General features: G+C 43.8%; 1 protein-coding gene across 2 annotated transcripts in view; it reads right to left on the bottom strand.

Annotated features, from left to right (window-relative positions):
- The window catches only part of LOC126480784 (uncharacterized), a 351,871-nt gene that overhangs the window by 315,601 nt on the left and 12,393 nt on the right, over positions 1-23,877 (bottom strand). For both annotated transcript variants that reach the window (XM_050104096.1, XM_050104095.1), the window contains exon 2: positions 6,229-6,425. In XM_050104096.1, coding sequence (XP_049960053.1) covers positions 6,229-6,425 — 197 coding nt within the window. The remainder of the gene's footprint in view (positions 1-6,228; positions 6,426-23,877) is intronic.

Raw genomic sequence — 23,877 nt, 5'->3', positions numbered from 1 at the left:
GTAAATATGTGCGCAATGCCTCTTCCATTTCAGCTCCGCTTCATCGCTTACGCCGTAAAGGTGTTCCGTTCGTCTGGACGACGGAATGCGAACGCGCCTTTCGCCAGTTGAAATCGGCGTTGCTTTCTAATACTTGTCTCACGCCTTTCGATCCCCGGAAACCCCTTTTGTTGATGGTAGATGCATCGGATTTCGGGATCGGTGCTGTGCTTGCGCACAAAGTTGGCTCGCATGATCGCCCTATTGCCTTTGCGTCCAAATTGCTCTCGTCTGCGCAAAGAAATTATTCACAGATAGAGAAAGAAGCTTTGGCTCTCGTGTTTGGTGTTACTAAGTTCCATGATTTCTTGTATGGTCGTCACTTCACCATCATCACAGACCACAAACCTTTGACATCGCTTTTTCATCCGACCAAGCCTGTACCTCCACGTACAGCGCAGAAATTCATTCGCTGGTCTATTTTCCTCTCGCAGTACCGCTACGATATCTTGTATCGGTCCACTGCTAAGCACGGAAACGCCGATGCGTTGTCCCGTTTGCCTGTTGCTGAGGATAAAGCATTCGATTCTTCCGAACTTGCTTGCATGTTCATTGATTCGGAAACCGATGAAGTGGTCGAATCGTTTCCGATTGATTTTCGTCGTGTAGCTACAGCCACAGCTGCTGATCCTGTCCTTGCTACTGTTTTGCGTTTTGTTGCTACGCAATGGCCTTTGTCAAAGTCTCGGATCGAGGATCCGTTGGTTCGCCGATTTTTTGCTCACAAGGAGAGACTTTTTGTTCGACGTGGTGTTTTGTTGTTGCGTTCTGATAATGATCAGTCCAGGGTCGTGATCCCACGTTCGTTACAGTCCTCTGTTTTATGGCTTCTTCACCAAGGACATTGGGGTATAGTGCGAACGAAACAACTTGCTCGTCAGCACTGTACTTGGTTCGGAATCGATGCTGCGATTACGAATATGTGTTCTTCTTGCATGGCGTGTGCCGAACAACAATCCGCACCGCCGCGGAAAGTCTTTGCATGGCCAAAAGCCACTTCCCCTTGGCAACGCTTGCACATTGATTTTGCTGGTCCATTCTGGAATGCTCGATGGTTGGTTCTGGTCGATGCCTTCAGTAATTTTCCTTTTGTTGTCCGGATGTCTTCCACGACGTCCTCCGCCACCATCCAAGCGTTGTCTGCTATCTTTTGCATTGAAGGTCTTCCGCAGACTATTGTTTCCGACAATGGCCCACAATTCATGTCCGCAGAATTTCAGTCATTCTGCCAGGCCAATGGTATTCAACATCTGACATCCGCGCCGTTTTCGCCTCAGTCGAACGGTGCCGCTGAACGATTGGTGCGGACTTTCAAGTCACAGATGTTGAAATTGAAAGAGTCGCATTCTCGGGAGGACGCATTGTTGCTCTTTTTGTCTTCGTATCGCTCTCAGCCCCGAGATGGTCGCTCGCCGGCTGAGTTGCTCCACGGTCGTCCTCATCGCACCTTGATGTCTTTGCTGCATCCGCCGCTTCAGGTTCCTGTGCAGCGGCAGACTCCTGCTTTTGCTCCAGGCGACGTTGTATTTTATCGCAACTATCGCGGTTCACGGCGTTGGCTCGCAGGGCGCATTCTTCGCTGCCTCGGCCGCGCGATGTATTTGGTTTTGGGGGCCTCTGGTGAGGTGCGTCGGCATCTCAATCAGCTGCGCCTCTGTCGTCGCACGGGTTCTGCCGCTCGCCGTCTGCTTTCAGCAACGGTGCCGTCCGGTCAGCGCCCTGGGGACCCATCTACTGGCTCGCCTCATCCCCAGGTGTTACCGACGATGCCTTCCCATTTGCCCCATGGCGACGCGACGCCGCAGCCGCCACCGCCGCCGCCGCCGCCGCCTGTTCTCCCGCCGGCGCCGCCCGCATTAGACGCTTCGCTGCAGCCGCCAAGCGCCTCCCAGGGTCACGCGCCGCCGATCGCTTCCCGTGACCAGCTGTCCTCCGCCATGGAACTCCCGACCGCTCCGGACCACATGACGTCATCGCGCGTCGGCTACCCCGATGCAATGGAGTTCGACACTTCGGCCCCTCATGTTCCTTACGGGCGCATACACCGCATGTTGACGTGCACCCTGGACTAGCTTTTCAGGCGTTTCCTAGCTCCCCTCGGACCGAATAGCCGGGTGCGGGTGGCACAGCCTCGCCTGTTGTTAGGCTCCCCACCTCGTCGCATACGTCAACATGGGGTCCTCCCCACGGCGGGCAGAAGCCTTATCTCACGACCGTTTGCCGATTTGCGGGGGAGGAATGTGGTGTCACCGCCAGACACCACACTTGCTAGGTGGTAGCTTAAATCGGCCGCGGTCCATTTAGTACATGTCGGACCCGCGTGTCGCCACTGTGTGATCGCAGACCTAGCGCCACCACAAGGCAGGTCTCGAGAGACGATATAGCACTCGCCCCAGTTGTACGAGGAGATTGCTAGCGACCATACTGACGAAGCCTTCCTCTCATTTGCCGAGAGCCAGTTAGAATAGCCTTCTGCTAAGTCCATGGCTACGATCTAGCAAGGTGCCATTAGCCTTACCTACTTTGAGAGTTATAGTATAAATGTCTCAAGAAGAATGCTGTAGTCATCAAATAATAAAGTTAAGTATAAAGCAGCTACGTACTTTTCTTGCTACCATTCAATAGTTATCCTGTTCCAGAATTGACGCCCGTCGGCGTGAGTGTGTACGCGTGCCTTTCTATCGGCTACCCGTCACTGTGGACTGGCTGCCTTGTCAGTCCACTTCAAATACCACTCCTTTTAATATACTACACGCAGTTTTTTCGAAATTTTCCCGAATTTCTCGTTTTGGCGGCAACACAACCACCTAACCTTTAGGCACATCGTTGTCTACCAACCCAAGTCCAACATAGCCCAGCTGTAACCAACACCTTTTCGCCTTTTTTCATTCCAGATCTCCAGTTACTTTCCGGTTTACCTTTATCTCTCCCCATATATTTTTATTCTCATTTTCATTTCACCTCATGTTACACTTTCCACCTTCTAATACCATGTCACCCTCACAACACCCCCACAACGACCCCATTAAGTTTTATTTACATTCCCTCCGCAAACATGCCTTCGGGCCCAAACTCTTTGTCTTTAAATATGTCTGCTTGTGTCTGCATATGTGGATGGATATGTGCGTGTGTATACCTGTCCTTTTTTCCCCCTAAGGTAAGTCTTTCCGCTCCCGGGATTGGAATGACTCCTTACCCTCTCCCTTAAAACCCACTTCCTTTCGTCTTCCCCTCTCCTTCCCTCTTTCCTGATGAGGCAACAGTTTGTTGCGAAAGCTTGAATTTTGTGTGTATGTTTGTGTTTGTCTGTGTGTCTATCGACCTGCCAGCGCTTTTGTTCGGTAAGTCACCTCATCTTTGTTTTTATATACAATTACATTATATTGTTAAAATTGATTGTTTTCATTGTTAAATAATAAAGAATGTTTTATTGAGCCAGCATTCTTGACTCCAAATTTGCCATTGTACCAGAAGATCCCATCCCCACAGCCTCCTGCACACGCCATTTTAGGGCAGAATTGGTCATCCTGGTAGCATTACAACTGATATAAAATGTACATGATAATTTATTTTCTTAAGTAGTAAATCAGTTACATTATTTAGAGCTCTTGTTGTGCAGATGAAACTATTTAATCCCCTCATTAAATAATCCACATTAACAGATCATGACAAATTTTTATTTATAATATCCTGAAGAAATTTAACAGTCTGCAGAGATCAGCTCTTTGCCATCACAATTTCATTGTGATTATATCCAGCATGTGGATTGGTGACTCAGTGGTAAAGTGCCAGATTACAAAGTCAAAGGTCTCAGGTTTGATGCCCAGTCAATCCTAGGATTTTTCTGTCACTTATCACTTCTTTCACCTCTGGCAATTTTTGTTAATGTGAAAAATGCAGAGCTGCACTCCGGTTCAAAATCTGTGTTAAACTGTAGGTCCCCCTACAACTGACTGGGTGAGTCAGTTCAAAGGTCAGAGGAAGGCAGAGACATACCATCTCCAACAGGACCAGGCCTAGAAAAGCACTTTGGTACTCAAAACAATCCTCATCTTTACTTTCTTATATACTTAGCAATTTGTTTGGTCATGAAAGGCACAATTTGTGTTTGTGTATGGTTAAGCTTCATAGCACTATTATTTATCCAAGTTTAAAGTTATTAAAAGTTAGTTTGGTATTCTGCACTAGTTCTGAATAGAACCGCGAGAATACTTGATTGTTCCTGAGTTTATATTACATGGCATGTCAATATGTAATAAGGGAACAATTTCAGACTTAGCATCAATCCCTTGGTACATCTGCTTGTATCTCATTCCAACTACCACAGGCTGCCTCACCTTTTTGTTGTAAAACTACTCTCTGTTTTCTACTTTTCAGACAGGATAAGAACTAACTTAAAGATTTTTTATAGAATCCATAAAAAATCATTTTTTGAAGCAGCAGCTTACAGTTTATGTGTTAAATGACTTAGTGGGGTCACAAAAGATATTGGATTGCACAGCTTGCAGGGCATTTGGTTATTTTAGTGATTAGCTCATTAATAGTTTGCACAGTACTTTGTCCCCACCTAAGACCACATTGATTATTTAGAATAAAGTTGTTAGTTTCATAATAATTATCTAATTGATTACATGCTGTTTGCTAAGATATTTCAGAAAACAACTGATAAATTGATACTGGGCAGAAGTTTTCTATCTCAACCAGTCTAGATCTTCAAGTCGAACTTACACATCTTCCAGCCTGTTGGGGAAGCAACCCTTATCAGATGACTTATTGTACAAATTCCAGATCTTTTAGGGATTTTATAATGTGAGGCACTTCATCATAGGATGCATTGGTAAATCTGAATTGTCCATTTTGTGCTGCATCGTGTTGGGATTTATGTGAGGAGGAGAGATGTCATCTGTTTTATTTGAAGTTATAAAGCACCCAGTGTATTCTTCACACTTTGTAACCATTTCCCTATCAATTTCTAAAGTAGAGTTAAAATGATTAGTTTTCTCTGCATCTGATTCAGGCTTAACAATATACTATACAGTTTTTGATTTCTTTTCATGGCATCTGAGATGAATTTACTGTTTGCCATTTGTTTTGCCTGTTTAACGACTGTCAAATTTTCTTGCCCTCACACCTTGCTCAATAACAAATATTTAGCCTCAACATCCACCATCTCCATTGGCATGTGCCACACCTTGAGATTCAAATACATTTATAGAGATCTGTACCATCTTCGTCATCCAGGCAGTTAAACCAAGATACTTTGTTGCTGTAACACACTACATTCTTCTGCCTTACTACACATTGCTGGTTGCTGAAACACATACAGAGAACGGGCTGTTCTCTCCAGTCCCCAGCACAGGAACCAAATCAGTAACCAGAACGCAGGATATGCTTAGCATGTATTACCCCCAACCACAGAAACAATAATGGCCAACAATATTTAAACTATGACTGACATATTCCTGAGCAATTCGTTTGGATAATGTGCAGCTCCATTCCCATCCCATAACTATAGCACTTGGACACACAATACATTTTCTTCATCACTGCGAAGAGGGGGCATGCCCTCAAGTAACAAAGTTATGGAAATAAATTCAGTTGCAACATGGTGTCCAAAACCTGTATACCATACATTTTGTAAACTGATGACTCCTGTTTGCAACTGTCTAATGGGACATGAGCCTATTTAGATTCAGGTTGCAGTTTGTTTTCCCCACTTGCATGGCTGGAAAGAGATATGACGCCGATTTGTGAATGCTTGGGATTATTGTATAACCTATTCTCAACTGAATACTTATCAAATAATGCTTCAGAATGGTTATAACTTAGTTCAAATGCAAATCTTCATTGGCATCTATTCCTGTAAAATATCTGAGTTTAAAGACAAGTTTTGCTTTTCGGTAAGAAGTTTGTGGTTAATGTCACATAGATGCTTTTAGTAATGTATTCGTATACTGTGAAGAATAATCTTTATATATTTCTGTATTAGATATTTTACAGCTCCTGTAGGCATTAATATAGAAATAAAAATTTCATTTAAAAGCAAATAGGAAACCACAAAATGTGCAAAGTGAAAGTTAAGAAAACATTAATGTCTATGCAATTAGTTTCATGACACATAAAAGGTAGAAACCATCTTTTAATTTCATAAATGACAATCTCGGGGAATTGTTAAGCAACAATGCTTACCAAAGGACAGGAAATTTTAATATATTTCAATATTGTCAAAATATCTCCCATTGGTGTTATATTCATTTCCCTCAAGGCGTCTCTATCAATATCAGGTAAATGAGATGGTTGGATTTTATTAACAAAGAAGATGTTAGCATATGATGCAGCCACTGCAGGTTCCAAGCCAGCTGCCTGGAAGAATTCAGCCCAAAATTCTGGAACAAATTACACTTTAATGTAGAACATTTCAATATCTATAAAATACATCCAACAAGACTCTGCATGAAACTTCCTGGCAGATTAAAACTGTGTGCCCGACCGAGACTCGAACTCGGTTCTGCAAGGTTCGCAGGAGAGCTCCTGTAAAGTTTGGAAGGTAGGAGACGAGGTACTGGCAGAAGTAAAGCTATGAGTACCGGGCGTCAGTCGTGCTTCAGTAGCTCAGTTGGTAGAGCACTTGCCCGCGAAAGGCAAAAAGTCCCGAGTTCGAGTCTCGGTCGGGCACACAGTTTTAATCTGCCAGGAAGTTTCATATCAGCGCACACTCCACTGCAGAGTGAAAATCTCATTCAAGACTCTGCATACATACAATTCAGTGAAGAAGGAATTTCAAGTCTAGTAATCCACCATTTACATGAAATGAGGAATATGGCAAAATATTAAAGTCAGAAATTTTAAGCTTTTAACTCTAAAAACAAACATAGTTGGTATTGCACCACTGCAGACTTCCCACATTAACGATACCAGCTTGAGATTTTATGCAGCATAATTATATAACAAACACAATGGGAAGCAAAGTACCACACTGTGCAAATAGAACAGTTTACAATAAAACCTTTGGCAACTTACTGAAGTGCAATGTCACAAAAATTGAGTAACTTTTGTTATTACAGAGTGACAATTACTCCCTACACATAAAATGTAAGCTAATATTTCCATGTTTCATGTAATGATAATGCCAAACCTTCCACCCCTCTCCCTCTCCCTGTGTGTGTGTTTCAATAAATGCATAATTCTGCTTTTTTAGTTTTAACTGGCAAAGAATTCTGATCAAATTGTTATGTTGAAATTGTGGGAACATATCAGTCACACAAGACATGTATTCCTTACTAATGCATTGTCCTTCATTCCTGAATGGAATATAAATGCACACCATTTGTCGAGTTAGCATGTCATAAGAAGAGTTATACTACTTCCCTGAAATGAAGGGGTTAGATGATACCAAAAAGTAGCCATACAAAATTTTTATTGGTAAGAGAATATTGAATGTAGCAGGCCTACATATTTATGATGAACTTCTAAATAAAAACATATCCACTAAACATTGTCAAAGAGCTATGAGATGGCAGTATCACTGATCTGGATATTCTAACACAAATCCATCATGCAAAATTTCATCGCTGAGAGATGTTGATAGGCAGGTACGATGAAGGTATTGTAAGCACTATGAAGCACTGAATGTCAATCTGGAATGTAGTATACATAAACAAAACCACACAGCCCGAGTTAAAATGTACAGCCCGTTAGAAATTCTATTGTTTGCATTGCTTCTTTCAAGAACATAGGTTTGCAGTGTGATTAAAAAAGGCACAGTTCAAAACATTTTTTATAGAAAACTTCATTTAATTTGTACGTTTCTAACCTTTATGTAAAATTTTAATTTACAGTGATAAAAAATAAACTGCTATATAAACAGTAAATAAGTCTTTGAAATCTATGCAAGCTCGACACACAACAATGAGCTATAGACTACGTAGTGTCAAAGTTGACCCATAATTCAACAGGCCAAAATCAGTTTCAAGGCATACTGGTTCCTTACATTAATTTAATATGATTGTAAATGATATATGTGATGTCATTGCAACCTGATGAGACCGACCTGATATGTGGATCACAAATGGACCTCTCTTATGGCTAGATGACATAGAAAGCAAGAATATTAGTATTAAAAAAAAAAAAAAAAACATTAATGAGGTTTATGCAGGGCTGCCCCCTGCATATTTCAGCCACCACAAGTACTTATAATTTTCGTGGGCCAGATACAGCCCCTGCCTCACTAAGGAGGTGCTTTATAAATAGAAGAAGCAAGGTACCTGTCTACAATTAAGCCGCCAACAGTCACCACAGCCAGAGGCACTAACCTCACTGACAGGTAGTGTGCCTGTTACGGCAGAATGTGCCGTAGGCAGGGCACTACTTCCCTATGCTACATCACATGCCCTCCCTCACAGTGTCAGGTGTGTATCCTTCTACAGGAGACTCTTTAGGCCACCGCTCAATCGTGCTAGAGCAGTTATATATCGGCGACTCAAATCAGCGCACCAACAGCTCACCATACGGAGTCATCGCTCTCGCTATGAGCACCTGTAGCTGACACTGCACACGACTGCCGTCTGCCGCTCCCATGTGCTGTGCCGTGCCACATATCTCACTGGCAGCTACTGTCATCTGGGGCATCACATCTACCATCTGCTGAAGCTCAACATCCTGGAAGTACTGTCTTCCCTACAGCAGCTATTGTTGTCCAAGCCATCGCCTCCAATAACTGCTGATGCCCGAGAGCCTGGAAGTACTGCCATCTTAAGGATATACTCCAAGTGCTAGGTTGGATCCTAACGTCTATCATCCTCCGCTCCTCCTGCCCCACTGCCTACCAAGACTCGAGGGCTTCATCATGTAGGTGTAGCTCAGGCAACATCTAGGAAAGTCTTTTCTGTTTGTACTTTAGTCATGTGGACATTCATCCAAGGGCACTGTATTTGTGTTCTATTTCCTATATCAATAATAAACGGGGTCATTACAAAGTGTCTTTCATCAGTCCCAGCCTGTCACACTTCCACGAGGATGAGTGTGATTCTCAAATGTGTTAAAAGTGCATTTTCCACATTGTCTTCTCTCCTCTCCTCTGCCACACATATCTATGGCAACGAGGTGCCAGGTTTGTATTCTTAAAGCCTGTTTTATTGTTTTTGCTGTGTATTATGTTGTTTTGCTGGAGTAGGTTTTGTTTTCAAGTTTGTTTGTGTGGTTTTCAGCTGGGGGGGGGGGGGGGGGGACTTTTGCTAGTGTACTAGTTAATTTTGGTGGTTTTTGCTGGAGTAGGTTTTGTTTTCAAGTTTGTTTGTGTGGTTTTCAGCTGGGGGGACCTTTGCTAGTGTACTACTGGTGGGGCAGTGTTTTCACATTTATTATGTCATCACAGTCAGGGGGCGGTGGTGTTCAACACATTCTATGATTCCTACAAGGCAAGTTTTTCAGTCTATGCACATACATGAATCTAGTTTCTTAGTAGTAATTGTCTTTTCTGCACAGTTCAGACAGTCCATTCATGTGTTGTACAAATGTGAATTCTTTCAATTGGTGCTGTTGGTATGAACTGTTTGCAGTAGTTAGAGATTCAAGTTTCAATTCACTGGCATCATAATTTCTATCACATTTTGAGGAACTATTTCAATGATCATTATTATCCCAAATAAAGTGAAAGACCCACTTGGTAAAACCCACAAAACTGCAGATCTACAAAAGAATTACCTCAGAACATACAATACATACTTTTACCACAGCAATGGATAAATAACCTGGACTAATAATGTATGGAAAACCCTATAAATGCTGCTAAGTTCTCTAAATTCTGCATATTGTTTCAATTAATTTTTGAGGAGACATTTCCAGAAGTAGCTACTTCAACAGCAGCAGCTAAGCAAAATGCATATATACTGTGCATATCAGGAAGTCCTCCCAGACATTAAAACTTCTACATTCCTTACAAAAGCACTACATTACTTCACAGTTCCTACATTACTATCAAAAGTATAACAAAATATACAGTAGGGTTCTGCTTACTGAAAAATATCATTCAGTGACAAAATAACATATAATGAAGACAATAAAGGCAATGAATAGAAATTTATACCAGCACTGACATTCAAAGTCAGGTCAGGGAGATTTTCTAGGGTTGGGCATGCAGCTGTGGTATCTGTAATGCCAGTATGGCATAATGGATAGCACAGTTGTCTTGTAAGCAGGAAACATGGGTTATTATAACAGTGCCAATACGGTTTTAATTTAGTGTCTTGGCCTACATTATTCTCATAGATATAGATATCTATATCTACATCTATACTCTGCAAGCCACCTGACGGTGTGTGGCGGAGGGTACCTTCAGTACCTCAATTGGTTCTCCCTTCTATTCCAGTCTCGTATTGTTCATGGAGAGAAAGATTGTGCGTATGCCTCTGTGTGGGTTCCAATGTCTCTGATTTTATCCTCATGGTCTCTTAGCGAGATATACGTAGGAGGGAGCAATATACTGCTTGACTCCTCGGTGAAGGTACGTTCTCGAAACTTCAACAAAAGCCCATACCGAACTACTGAGCGTCACTTTTGCAGAGTCTTCCACTGGAGTCTATCTATCATCTCCGTAATGCTTTCACGATTACTAAATCGCGCTGCTCTCTGTTGGATCTTCTATATCTCTTCTATCAAACCTATCTGGCATGGATCCCACACCGGTGAGCAGTACTCAAGCAGTGGGCGAACAAGCGTACTGTAACCTATTTCCTTTGTTTTCGGACTGCATTTCCTTAGGATTCTTCCAATGAATCTCAGTCTGGCATCTGCTTTACCAACGATTAATTTCATATGGTCATTCCATTTTAGATCACTCCTAATGCCTACTCCCAGATAATTTATGGAATTAACTGCTTCCAGTTACTGACCTGCTATATTGTAGCTAAATGATAAAGGATCTTTCTTTCTATGTATTCGCAGCACATTACACTTGTCTACTTTGAGATTCAATTGCCATTCCCTGCACCATGCGTCAATTCGTTGCAGATCCTCCTGCATTTCAGTACAATTTTCGATTGTTACAACCTCTTGGTATACTACAGAATCATCCACAAAAAGCCTCAGTGAACTTCTGATGTCATCCACAAGGTCATTTATATAAATTGTGAATAGCAACGGTCCTACGACACTCCTCTGTGGCACACCTGAAATCACTATTACTTCGGAAGACTTCTCTCCATTGAGAATTGACATGCTGCACTCTGTTATCCAGGAGCTCTTCAATCCAATCACACATTAGGTCTGATAGTCCATATGCTCTTACTTTGTTCATTAAACGACTGTGGGGAATTGTATCAAATGCCTTGCGGAAGTCAAGAAACACGGCATCTACCTTGGAATCTGTGTCTATGGCCCTCCAAGTCTCGTGGACGAATAGCGCAAGCTGGGTTTCTCACGATCGTCTTTTTCGAAACCCATGCTGATTCCTACAGAGTAGATTTCTAGTCTCTAGAAAGTCATTATACTCGAACATAATACATGTTCAAAAATTCTACAACTGATCGACATTAGAGATTTAGGTCTATAGTACTGCACATCTGTTTGACGTCCCTTCTTGAAAACGGGGATGACCTGTGCCCTTTTCCAATCTTTTGGAACACTACGCTCTTCTAGAGACCTACGGTTCACCGCTGCAAGAAGGGGGCCAAGTTCCTTTGCGTACTCTGTGTAAAGTTGAACCGGTATCCCATCAGATTCAGTGGCCTTTCCTCTTTTGGACGATTTTGTTTTTATATCCCTGTGTCATCTATTTCGATATCTACCATTTTGTCATCTGTGTGACAATCTAGAGAAGGTACTACAGTGCAGTCTTCCCCTGTGAAACAGCTTTGGAAAAAGACATTCAGTATTTCGGCCTTTAGTCTGTCATCCTTAGTTTCAGTACCATTTTGGTCACATATGAAACAGCTTTGGAAAAAGACATTCAGTATTTCGGCCTTTAGTCTGTCATCCTTAGTTTCAGTACCATTTTGGTCACAGAGTGTCTGGACATTTTGTTTTGATCCACATACTGCTTTCACATAAGACCAAAATTTCTTACGATTTTCTGTCAAGTCAGTACATAGTACTTTACTTTTGAATTCATTGAACACCTCTCGCATAGCCCTCCTCTCACTAAATTTTGCTTCTTGTAATTTTTGTCTGTCTGCAAGGCTTTGGCTATGTTTATGTTTGCTGTGAAGTTCCCTTTGCTTCTGTAGCAGTTTTCTAACTCGGTTGTTGTATCACAGTGGCTCTTTTCCATCTCTTACAATCTTGCTTGGTACATACTCATCTAATGCATATTGTACAATGGTTATGAACTTTGTCCACTGATGCTCAAGACTATCTGTACTTGAGCTAAAACTTTTGTGTTGAGCCATCAAGTACTCTGAAATCTGCTTTTTGGCACTTTTGCTAAACAGAAAAATGTTCCTACCGTTATTAATACTTTTATTTACGGCTGAAATCATCGATGCTGTAACTGCTTTATGATTACTGAACAGAAGGTCTAATATGTTATCACCTCGAGTCGGTTCTCTGTTTAACTGCTCAAAGAAGTTTTCAGATAATGCACTTAAAAAAATTTCACTGGATTCTTTGTCCCTGCCACCTGTTATAAACATTTGAGGGTAAATTAAAATCTCCACCCAGAACTTTAACATGGTCGGGAAATCTACTCAAAATATTTTCCAAATTTTCCTTCAGGTGTTCTGCCACAACAGCTGCTGAGCCAGAGGGCCTATAGACACATCCAATTACCGTGTTTGAGCCTGCTTTAACCATGACCTTCACCCAAATTATTTCACATTTCGGATCTCCGTCAATTTCCTTCGATACTGTTGCACTTTTTATCGCTATAAAAACGCCTCCCCCTTCACTGTCCAGCCTGTCCCTGTGGTATACATTCCAATCTGAGTTTAGAATTTCATTATCGTTTCCATCTGATTTCAGCCAACTTTCCATCCCTAGTATTACTAATGAGAGCAGTTCGGGGACCTTTCTATATACACTCCTGCAGTTTACTATTACCACATTAATATTGTCATTCCCTGTTGCGTTTTGGCTACTGCTACCTTGTCGCATCTCAGGAGGTGTCTTGTAGGGACTAGGGAGGGAATTCTCTAACCTAAAAACCCCACACGTGCACTCCACACATACTCCGCTATCCTTGTAGCCGCTTCCTGCGAGTAGTGCACGCCTGACCTATTCAGAGGGACCCTACATTTCTCCACCCGATAGCGGAGGTCGACAAATTTGCACCCCAGATCTCCGCAGAATCATCTGAGCCTCTGGTTTAAGCCTTCCACTCAGCTCCAAACCAGAGGACCGCGATCGGCTCTGGGAACGACACTACAAATAGTTAGCTCAGATTCCACCAAGCGAGCGAGGCTTTCCGCTTTCACAAACTCCGCCAACCACCTGTATGAACTGCGGATGACCTCTGAACCCTGACGGAAGGAGTCATTGGTGCTGACAAGAGCAACAATTTGCAGTTGGGTGCCTCAGTGCTCTCTATCGGCGCCGGCAGGGCCTCCTCCACATCTCGGATGACACCCCCCCCCCCCCCCCCCCCCGGCTAGCAGACAGAGTGAACACTGGCCTTCTTCCCCGAGCTTTCCACTAATTCCCTAAGGGGCTCCATCACCCGCCTAACATTGAAGCTCCCAATCACTAATAAACCCCTCCCCCTGTGTGCCTGCTCGGACCTTGCTGAAGGAGGAGCCACATGTCCACTCACAGGCAGAGCAGGCGATGCCACACGATCAGCCTCCACATTGACCCTCCGCCTCATGCAGCATGAATGCTGCTGAACCCGCCACTCCCCTTGAGGAGAGGGTGGCCCAACCACACCCGGTACCCACGAAGATGTCTCTACAGCAGGGACCATGGGTGGAACATGTAACACCTAGGGTGTACCATGCGACGCACCAGACTCCCCACTGGCGCTACACTTCGAGGCAGCAGCCCGAAGACGGCTGACTGTGGCCATCAGCAAGTTCAGCTCTTCACGAACAATGGCAAGCTCCTCCTGCGTCTGTACACAGCAGTCACACATCCTATCCATATTAAGAAATCAACAATTTACTGTAGAGAGTTAAGTAATCAACTTTTAACTAGACTGCTAATTCACTAAAGGCGACTGATAGCTGACTAAACTGTGGTTACTAGACACTTCTTGTTGGAAACAATGAATATAAGCAGTCTTGTGACAGCCAGAGCGAGAGCACCAGCAGCAGCGAGTACTGTTTGTATAAAGCGTTTATTTTGCATTTTGTTTACGACCTTCCACTAAGGAAGGGATTCTATTTGTGTTTATCTGCTCTGCATAGTAACTAACAGTTCTTGATAAAACTTTACGTAGTTTTCGTGTTAGATTTCTTAGTGTTTTCTTGTTCGTTTAGAACAGAAAGCGCCCTAAAACCGTCTTTTGTTTGTTTCGCGGCCGTTAGCCACTAGTCACTTGAATCAGCAGTTGTCTTGTGACAGCCAGAGCGAGAGCACCAGCAGCAGCGAGTACTGTTTGTATAAAGCGTTTTTGTACTTATTTGCTGCGCTTAGCTTTTAAATAGTTTTTCTGGGAAAACCTAGCGTAGTTTTCGCGTCTCGTATTTCAGTGAGTGTTTCTTGATTATCAGAGTAGCTCATCAGAAGATTATCTTGGGAATTTGTCACCGTATAGAGTAGGGTAAGCATAGTCATGTGTAGGGACTGTGGTTGTTGTGAGCGGACGCAAGGAGAATTGGCCACTCTTTGGGGGCAGGTGGAGGCTTTGTCTGTTAGGCTCATCGAGCTCGAGGCGCAGGCGTCGGCTCGTAGTGGCGTTGGGGCAACTGTGGTGAGACCTATGCCTACTTCGGTGGCCTTGGAATCACATGGAACCCCTGATGTCGCTGCGTCTTCCGGCAGTGAGCATCTTACCGGTCAGCCATCACTCCAGGGTGAATGGCGGACAGTGGTGGGCTCGCGCGTGCCTGGCCGAAAGGCGAAGGTGGGATCTGGCCGCGTGGCAGCTGCCTTACCCCTTTCCAGCAGGTACGGGGTGCTTCCTAGTGGTGATGACATCGTTTCCGAGCCACCACAGGATGCCTCGCCTGTTGGGCCAGTGGCCGATTCTCCGGCAAGGTCCCGACAGTCACAGAGGGCGGGCCTATTAGTTATAGGGAGCTCCAACGTTAGGCGGGTTATGGAGCCCCTCAGGAAAATAGCGGGTAGGTCGGGGAAGAATGCCAGTGTGCACTCGGTGTGCTTGCCGGGGGGTCTCGTCCGTAATGTGGAGGAGGCCCTTCCGGCAGCTATTGAACGCACTGGGTGTGACCGACTGCAGATAGTAGCACATGTCGGAACGAATGACACCCGCCGCTTGGGTTCTGAGGCCATCCTTGGTTCCTTCCGGCGGCTGGCTGATTTGGTGAAGACAACCAACATCGCACGCGGAGTGCAAGCTGAGCTTAATATCTGCAGCATAGTGCCCAGAGTCGATCGCGGTCCTCTGGTTTGGAGCCGTGTGGAGGGTCTAAACCAGAGGCTCAGATGACTCTGCGACTATAATGGTTGCAAATTCATCGACCTCCGTTACTGGGTGGAGAACTGTAGGGCCCCCCTAGACAGGTCAGGCGTGCACTACACACTGGAAGCAGCTACTAGGGTAGCAGAGTACGTGTGGCGTGCACACGGGGGTTTTTTAGGTTAGAGGGACCCCCCCTTGGGCGAAACGATAAAATACCTGACGGCTTACCAGAGAGGACATTATCATCGTTGATAAAGAACGTCCGTCCTCAGAGACCAAAAACAGGAAAAGTTAACGTAATATTGGTAAACTGCAGGAGTATCCAGGGCAAGGTTCCTGAATTAGTATCTCTTATTGAAGGAAATAGTGCGCATATAGTATTAGGAACGGAAGTGAACAGTAACGAAATCCTAGACACAGAATGGAATATATACCGCAAGGATAGGATAAACGCCAATGGTGGAGGAGTATTTATAGCAGTAAAGAATTCGATAATATCCAGTGAAGTTATTAGCGAATGCGAATGTGAAATAATCTGGGTTAAGTTAAGTATCAAAGGTGGGTCAGATATGATAGTCGGATGCTTCTATAGACCACCTGCATCAGCAACCGTAGTAGTTGAGCGCCTCAGAGAGAACCTGCAGAACGTCGTGAAGAAGTTTCGTGATCATACTATTGTAATAGGGGGAGACTTCAATCTACCAGGTATAGAATGGGATAGTCACACAATCAGAACTGGAGCCAGGGACAGAGACTCTTGTGACATTATCCTGACTGCCTTGTCCGAGAATTACTTCGAGCAGATAGTTAGAGAACCAACTCGTGAAGCTAACGTTTTAGACCTCATAGCAACAAATAGACCGGAACTTTTCGACTCCGTGAATGTAGAAGAGGGTATCAGTGATCATAAGTCAGTGGTTGCATCAATGACTACAAGTGTAATAAGAAATGCCAAGAAAGGAAGGAAAATATATTTGCTTAACAAGAGTGATAGGGCACAAATCGCAGAATATCTGAGTGACCACCATCAAACGTACATTTCTGAGGAAGAGGATGTGGAACAAAAATGGAAAAAATTCAGAAACATCGTCCAGTACGCCTTAGATAAGTTCGTACCGACTAAGGTCCAAAGCAAGGGGAAAGATCCACCGTGGTATAACAATCATGTACGAAAGGTACTACGGAAACAAAGAAAGCTTCATCATAGGTTTAAGAGTAGTCGAATCATAGCTGATAAGGAAAAGCTGAACGAAGCGAAAAAGAGCGTAAAGAGAGCAATGAGAGAAGCATTCAACGAATTCGAACATAAAACATTGGCAAACAATCTAAACAAGAACCCTAAAAAGTTTTGGTCATATGTAAAATCGGTAAGCGGATCTAAATCCCCTATTCAGTCACTCGTTGACCACGATGGCACCGAAACAGAGGACGACCGAAGAAAGGCAGAAATACTGAATTCAGTGTTCCGAAACTGTTTCACTGCGGAAAATCGTAACACGGTCCCTGACTTCAGCCGTCGCACGGACGCCAAAATGGAAAATATTGAAATAAACGATATCGGAATTGAAAAACAACTGCTATCACTTAGTAGCGGAAAAGCTTCCGGACCAGACGAGATACCCTTAAGATTCTACAGTGATTATGCTAAAGAACTTGCCCCCTTTCTATCAGCAATTTATCGTAGATCGCTGGAAGAACGTAAAGTACCTAGCGACTGGAAGAAAGCGCAGGTCGTTCCCATTTTCAAGAAGGGTCATAAATCAGATGCGAATAATTATAGGCCTATTTCGCTTACGTCAATCTGTTGTAGAATAATGGAACATGTTTTGTGTTCTCGTATTATGACGTTCTTAGATAATACAAATCTCCTTCATCATAACCAACATGGATTCCGCAAACAGAGATCATGTGAAACTCAGCTCGCCCTATTTGCCCAAGAAATTCACAGTGCCGTAGACACTGGCGAGCAGATTGATGCCGTATTCCTGGACTTCAGGAAGGCATTTGATACGGTTCCGCACTTACGTTTAGTGAAAAAAATACGAGCTTACGGAATATCGGACCAGGTTTGTGATTGGATTCAGGATTTCCTAGAAGAAAGAACACAACATGTCATTCTTAACGGTTCAAAATCTGCAGATGTAGAGGTAATTTCGGGAGTACCGCAGGGAAGCGTGATAGGACCTTTATTGTTTACAATATACATAAATGACTTAGTTGACAACATCGGTAGCTCCGTGAGGCTATTTGCAGATGACACGGTTGTCTACAAGAAAGTAGCAACATCAGAAGACTCGTACGTACTCCAGGAGGACCTGCAGAGGATTAATGCATGGTGCGACAGCTGGCAGCTTTCCCTAAACGTAGATAAATGTAATATAATGCGCATACATAGGGGCAGAAATCCATTCCAGTACGGTTATGCCATAGGTGGTAAATCATTGGAAGCGGTAACGACCGTAAAATACTTAGGAGTTACTATCCGGAGCGATCTGAAGTGGAATGATCACATAAAACAAATAGTGGGAAAAGCAGGTGCCAGGTTGAGATTCATAGGAAGAATTCTAAGAAAATGTGACTCATCGACGAAAGAAGTAGCTTACAAAACGCTTGTTCGTCCGATTCTTGAGTATTGCTCATCAGTATGGGACCCTTACCAGGTTGGATTAATAGAAGAGATAGACATGATCCAGCGAAAAGCAGCGCAATTCGTCATGGGGACATTTAGTCAGCGCGAGAGCGTTACGGAGATGCTGAACAAGCTCCAGTGGCGGACACTTCAAGAAAGGCGTTACGCAATACGGAGAGGTTTATTATCGAAATTACGAGAGAGCACATTCCGGGAAGAGATGGGCAACATATTACTACCGCCCACATATATCTCGCGTAATGATCACAACGAAAAGATCCGAGAAATTAGAGCAAATACGGAGACTTACAAGCAGTCGTTCTTCCCACGCACAATTCGTGAATGGAACAGGGAAGGGGGGATCAGATAGTGGTACAATAAGTACCCTCCGCCACACACCGTAAGGTGGCTCGCGGAGTATAGATGTAGATGTAGATGTAACCGTCTCTGGATTGTATTCAAAACAAACACGAAATCTATAGAAGACTATTACTAGTACTCGAAAATTAAAGCTTCCTAACAGCAAATACACACAGAAAAAGAAGTGACAAGTAAGAAAAACACAGCTAATACTTAAATTTACATAGCTTGCTGCACAGCAGATGTGAAGCAGACGGCAGTTACGATGACACTAGCACTACTGGCACTACAGCTGGCTAAAGGTGAGACTCAATATGTCTCAGTAATACAAGCTATATATATGATTAAAACTAAAGTAGTAAGGGGCGCCATAAAACTTGAATCTGGAAAAGACAGACACAAGCATAGCACCATACAAATTGAAGGTGGGAGTAGAACAACCTACAGAACATTTTCTGCACAATGCTCAGCCAACCTATCTTTCCATCTCTTATTCACATGTAGACCTCATGTAGTATATCCCCATGTTCCAAATGTAGCAACAGGCACAGCATTCATACAAGATTTCATTTCTGTCAATAGCAGCCTACTCAACTTGTTTTATAATTATTACTGGAAAGCTGTAGTTGTCACTTTCAGCAGAAGCTGCCAAGGAATATCTTTGGATCAGTCATTACAAAGAACTTCAGTAATATTCATATGACCATCACTACACCTGCAGAAGTAATGTACACCATAAAATCTGAAAATACCATCAGATTTCCATCTGATTTCACTTTTTCCACCATTCTCAAAAATTTTAGAAAATATAATTTGGTGTATAATTGACTTCTTAAACAGCTAACAGTAAATAATATAGTGCCAAAAGCAGGGAAGCAGCACACATACTCAGCTGCATACAGCCAGTGACGAAGCATGACATCTCAGTAAACCCACACTTTCATGCTGCTGAGACAAAAACAAAATTTTTCCAGTGTTGTTTGTTTTTTTTTTTTTTTTTTTTTTTTTTTCAAATTTCCCTGGTAAGTTTGAAATTTCCTGATCTCTCTGATTTCCAAAACTTGTGGCAACCCTGCTATAGGATTTGTTGGTGGTCTACACCTAATTCATTGATGAATTTGTTAATAGAACCAACTGATGTGTATATGTTGCTAATAACATTAACTTATGTATTAGTCCAATCTTACTTCTGGGCAAATTCAGTGTAAATATGTGAGGTAATTTTTTTACTTGATGATGCATGACTACAATGGCCTCAGAATAATTATTGCATGCACCTCAGTGTACTGAACATTTACATCTTTTGTGACAAGTTATTTACTGCCTTTCAAATAGAAATATGTTTACGATTGTTTTGTACTTATTCCACACCCATAAAGACCATTTCACCTGGGATCTGCAGAAGGCACATTAGCATGTTTCTTTTTCTTTGTAAATACTTACGTATTCTTGTTTTTCTGACATGTTCTACATCCTGGATGATCTCCTCACTACGAAGCCATTGGAATGAAATGTACATCTAATCTAATATAAACTGTAAAGTACAAGCTTTTTTTTTGTTATGTTTTTAGGGCACAAAACTGCTACAGTCATAAGCGCCCATTCTGTGACTTAGGGAAGTGTGTGTGTGTGTGTGTGTGTGTGTGTGTGTGTGTGTGTGTGTTTATATATATATATATATATATATATATATATATATATATATAAAAATGGGCAGGTAGCAGAGTAAAATAGGGGCACTGAAGTAAAAGGTATCTCACCATCCACCAGTTGAGATCAGTAGGGACAAAGTGGGGGAGGATCGCCACTTAAAAGATGTCGATGGCTAAAAAGGCAATGCCCTATCCAGAGTCTAGTTAAAATTACCTCCTCATGACGACAAGTTCGGGAGGAAGAGGTCCAAGCACAGGGAAGAGGTTTCATGTCCCACAATTTATTATCGGGAAGTGTAGACCAATGTGCTTGCCATAAAAGAGCAACACGACGAAATAAAACACTCTGTAGATCAGCAAAGGGAACCCTGCAAACTGCAGGCTGAGGAGGAGATACTACAGCCTTGGAGGCTATATCGGCTGCCTCGTTTCCATGGATACCAACGTGTCCTGGGATCCAGAGGAATGCCACAGAGATGCCCCCCAAGTGGAGCAAGTGGAGGCAGTCCTGAATCCGGTAGACCAGAGGGTGGACAGGATAAAGAGCTTGGAGGCTGAGGAGAGAGCTAAGCGAATCTGAGCGTATAATATACTGTGTCCGCTTATGGCGATGGATGTATTGGAGAGCCTGGAGAACGGCGTAAAGCTCCGCAGTAAAAACCAAACACTGGTCGGGAAGCCGAAATCTATTACGAGTGTTGCCAACAATACAAGCACTCCCAACAACAAACGAGGTTTTTGACCCGTCAGTGTAAATAAAGGTGGCATCCTCCATTTGTGCGCATAGAGCAGCAAATGCCTGATGATAAACATGAGAAAGGGTATAATCCTTGGGAAGCTGACAAAGGTCACGGAGCAGGCAGGTCCGGGACCGATGCCAAGGTGGTGCTGTACCCCCAGTTGTCAAGAGCGTTTTAAGAAAGTGGAAGGAAAGAGAACATAGCAGTAGACGGAAGCAAACTCCCGGCGGTGGTAGAGAGGAAGGGCAGTCTGCATGCCCTAAATCCTAGGAGGCGTCAAAAAAAGATCATGGGCCGGATGAGCAGGCATGGAAGACAGATGGCTAGCGTAATCTCAGAAGGACAGCTCGCTGATTGGACAGCGGAGATTCAGCAGTCTCAGCATGAAGGCTTTCCACAGGGCTGGTGTAAAATGCTCCAGATGCTAAACGCAATCTCCACGGTGGTAGACTGAGTCGAGATGCCGAAGAATAGACGGCCAAGCAAAGGAGTAAACTATGCTTCCACAATCCAATTTTGAGCACACTAAGGTGCGATAAAAGTGGAGAAGGACCACTCAGTCCGCTCCCCAGGAGGTACCATCTGGAACATGGAGGTTGTTGACAGATCGCAGGCAACGAGCCGAAGGATAGGAAATGTGGGAGGACTAGCACAGTTTTCTGTCAAACATAAGTCCCAAGAATTTAGCGACATCTGCGAATGGAAGGTCGACAGGGCCTAGATGTAGGGAAGGCGGAAGAAACTCCGTACGATGCCAAAAATTTGCACAGACTGTCTTACTGGAAGGAAAGCGGAAGCCGGTTTCTATGCTCCAAGAGCAGAGGCGATAGAGACATCCTTGAAGACATCGTTCAAGAATGCTGGTCTGTTGAGAGCTGTAGTAGATCGCAAAATCGTCAAAAAAGAGGGAGCCAGAGACATCAGGAAGGAGACAGTCTATAATTGGTTTTATGGCGATGGCAAACAGTACAACACTTAGCACAGAGCCCTGGGGCACCCTGTTTTCTTGGGAGAAAGTACGGGAGAGAGTAGTGTTCACCCACACTTTAAATGTGCACTCTGCCATAAATTCACAAATAAAAAGGTGTAGCTGACCTCAAAAGCCCCAAGAGAACAGTGTGAGGAGGATGCCTGTCTTCCAACAGGTATTGTATGCTCACTCCAGATCAAAAAATATTGCTACCGTTTGGCGTTTCCTGAGAAAATTGTTCATGATGTAACTGGAGAGAGCAACAAGATGGTCAACTGCAGAATGATGCTTTCAACCGCATTGGGCAGGTGTTAAAAGGCTTCGGGACTCCAGCCACCAGGCTAAACGGCAGTTCAACATACGCTCCAAAATCTAACATACACTTCTCCTGAGAGATATGGGGTGATACCTAGAGGGGAGATGTTTGTCCTTTCCAGGTTTTGGAACAGGAACGATGATAGCTTCCCGCCATCTTCTGGGAAAGGTACTGTCGGTACAAATTCGATTATAAAGGTGAAGGAGGTAAAGCATACCATGGTATGATAAAACGTAGGAACATTTAGACATGGACACCATCCGGTCCTGGGGCGGAAGAGCGAGAAGAAGAGAGTGCGTGTTGGAGTTTCCTGCATGGAGAAAACAGTATTATAGCTTTCGCTGTTTTGAGAGGAGAAAGCAAGACGTCGCATCTGCGTTGCACGTTTTTTCGGGAGAAAGGCTGGCGGGTAATTTGAAGAGCTCGAAATCTCAGCAAAGTGTTGACCCAATGAGTTAGAAATTGCAGCTGGGCCCACTAAGGTATCTTGTGCGACAGTGATCCCAGAGATCGAGGAGAAACTAGATGCGCCAGATAACCATCGAATTCGGCTCCAAACTACTGAGGAGGGGGTGAAGGTGTTAAAGGAGATAGTAAAGAAGTCCCAGTTGCCTTCTTGCTATTGCGGATGACGCGTCGGCATCGCGCACGTAACTGCTTATAGTGGATACAGTTGGCCAAAATAGGATGGTGGCGGAAAATGTGAAGAGCATGTCTCCGCTCGCGTATTGCGTCATGGCATGCCTCGTTCCACCAAGGAACTGGGGAGTGCTGTGCAAATCATAGGTCTGAGGTATTGAACAGTCTGCAGTTGTAAGAATAACTTCTGTAACATGAGTGACCTGATCGTCGACACTAGGAAAGTGACCGTCATCAAATGTCACTAGAGAGGAGAAAAATGTCCAGTCGGCATGGGCAAACTTCCAGCGTCTCGGGTGCGTTCATGGCAGTTGTGACAGCACTCGAAGGACACATGTAAAATGGTCGCTCGAGTGTGCATCAGCAAGAGCAAACCATTCAAAGTGTCAAGCTAGCTGAACAGTACCGACTGAAAGGTCCAAATGAGAGAAATTTGTCATCGAGGCAGACAAAAATGTATGACTACGAAGTCTTTCGTGACAGAGTCCTTGCATAAAAAGTTCTCAGTTTACTTGCCTCGTCTAATTAGGATAAAATGAAGGTTCCCCAGTGTTGAGGCAAACAAGTTCCACTTGGGGGGGAAGAGGTCAATCAATAGATAGCCTCGCGGATAAGGATGCGGAGATCCCCAAAGTGGGTGGCGTGGTGGGCATTAAAGTCCCCAGTCCCCAACCAGCGAATAGGGGAGTTGAAGCTGACCAAGGAGATGAAGGAGATCAGCTCTTGCCATTGGTGTGGACGATGGAATCTATATGGTACAAAGAGAGAAGGTGTATCCAGTAAGGGAAAGATGGACAGCGACAGCTTGGAAGGAACTGTATAAGGGGATTTGGTGATAATGGATAGTAGCATGGAGAAGAATCGCAAGTCCCCAGTGTGCCATAGTGCCATCAACAGAGGGAGATCAAATTGGACTGGTTGGATATGAGGGAAAACAAAGCAATCGTGGGGAAGCAATTTTGTTTCCTGAAGACAGAAGATGACCGGGGAGTAGAATCCTAAGAGAATCGACAATTCACCA

This window comes from Schistocerca serialis, chromosome 5 (assembly GCF_023864345.2).
Source record: "Schistocerca serialis cubense isolate TAMUIC-IGC-003099 chromosome 5, iqSchSeri2.2, whole genome shotgun sequence".
In the NCBI taxonomy this organism is placed as follows: domain Eukaryota; kingdom Metazoa; phylum Arthropoda; class Insecta; order Orthoptera; family Acrididae; genus Schistocerca; species Schistocerca serialis.
This window is presented reverse-complemented; position numbering and strand designations above follow the sequence as displayed.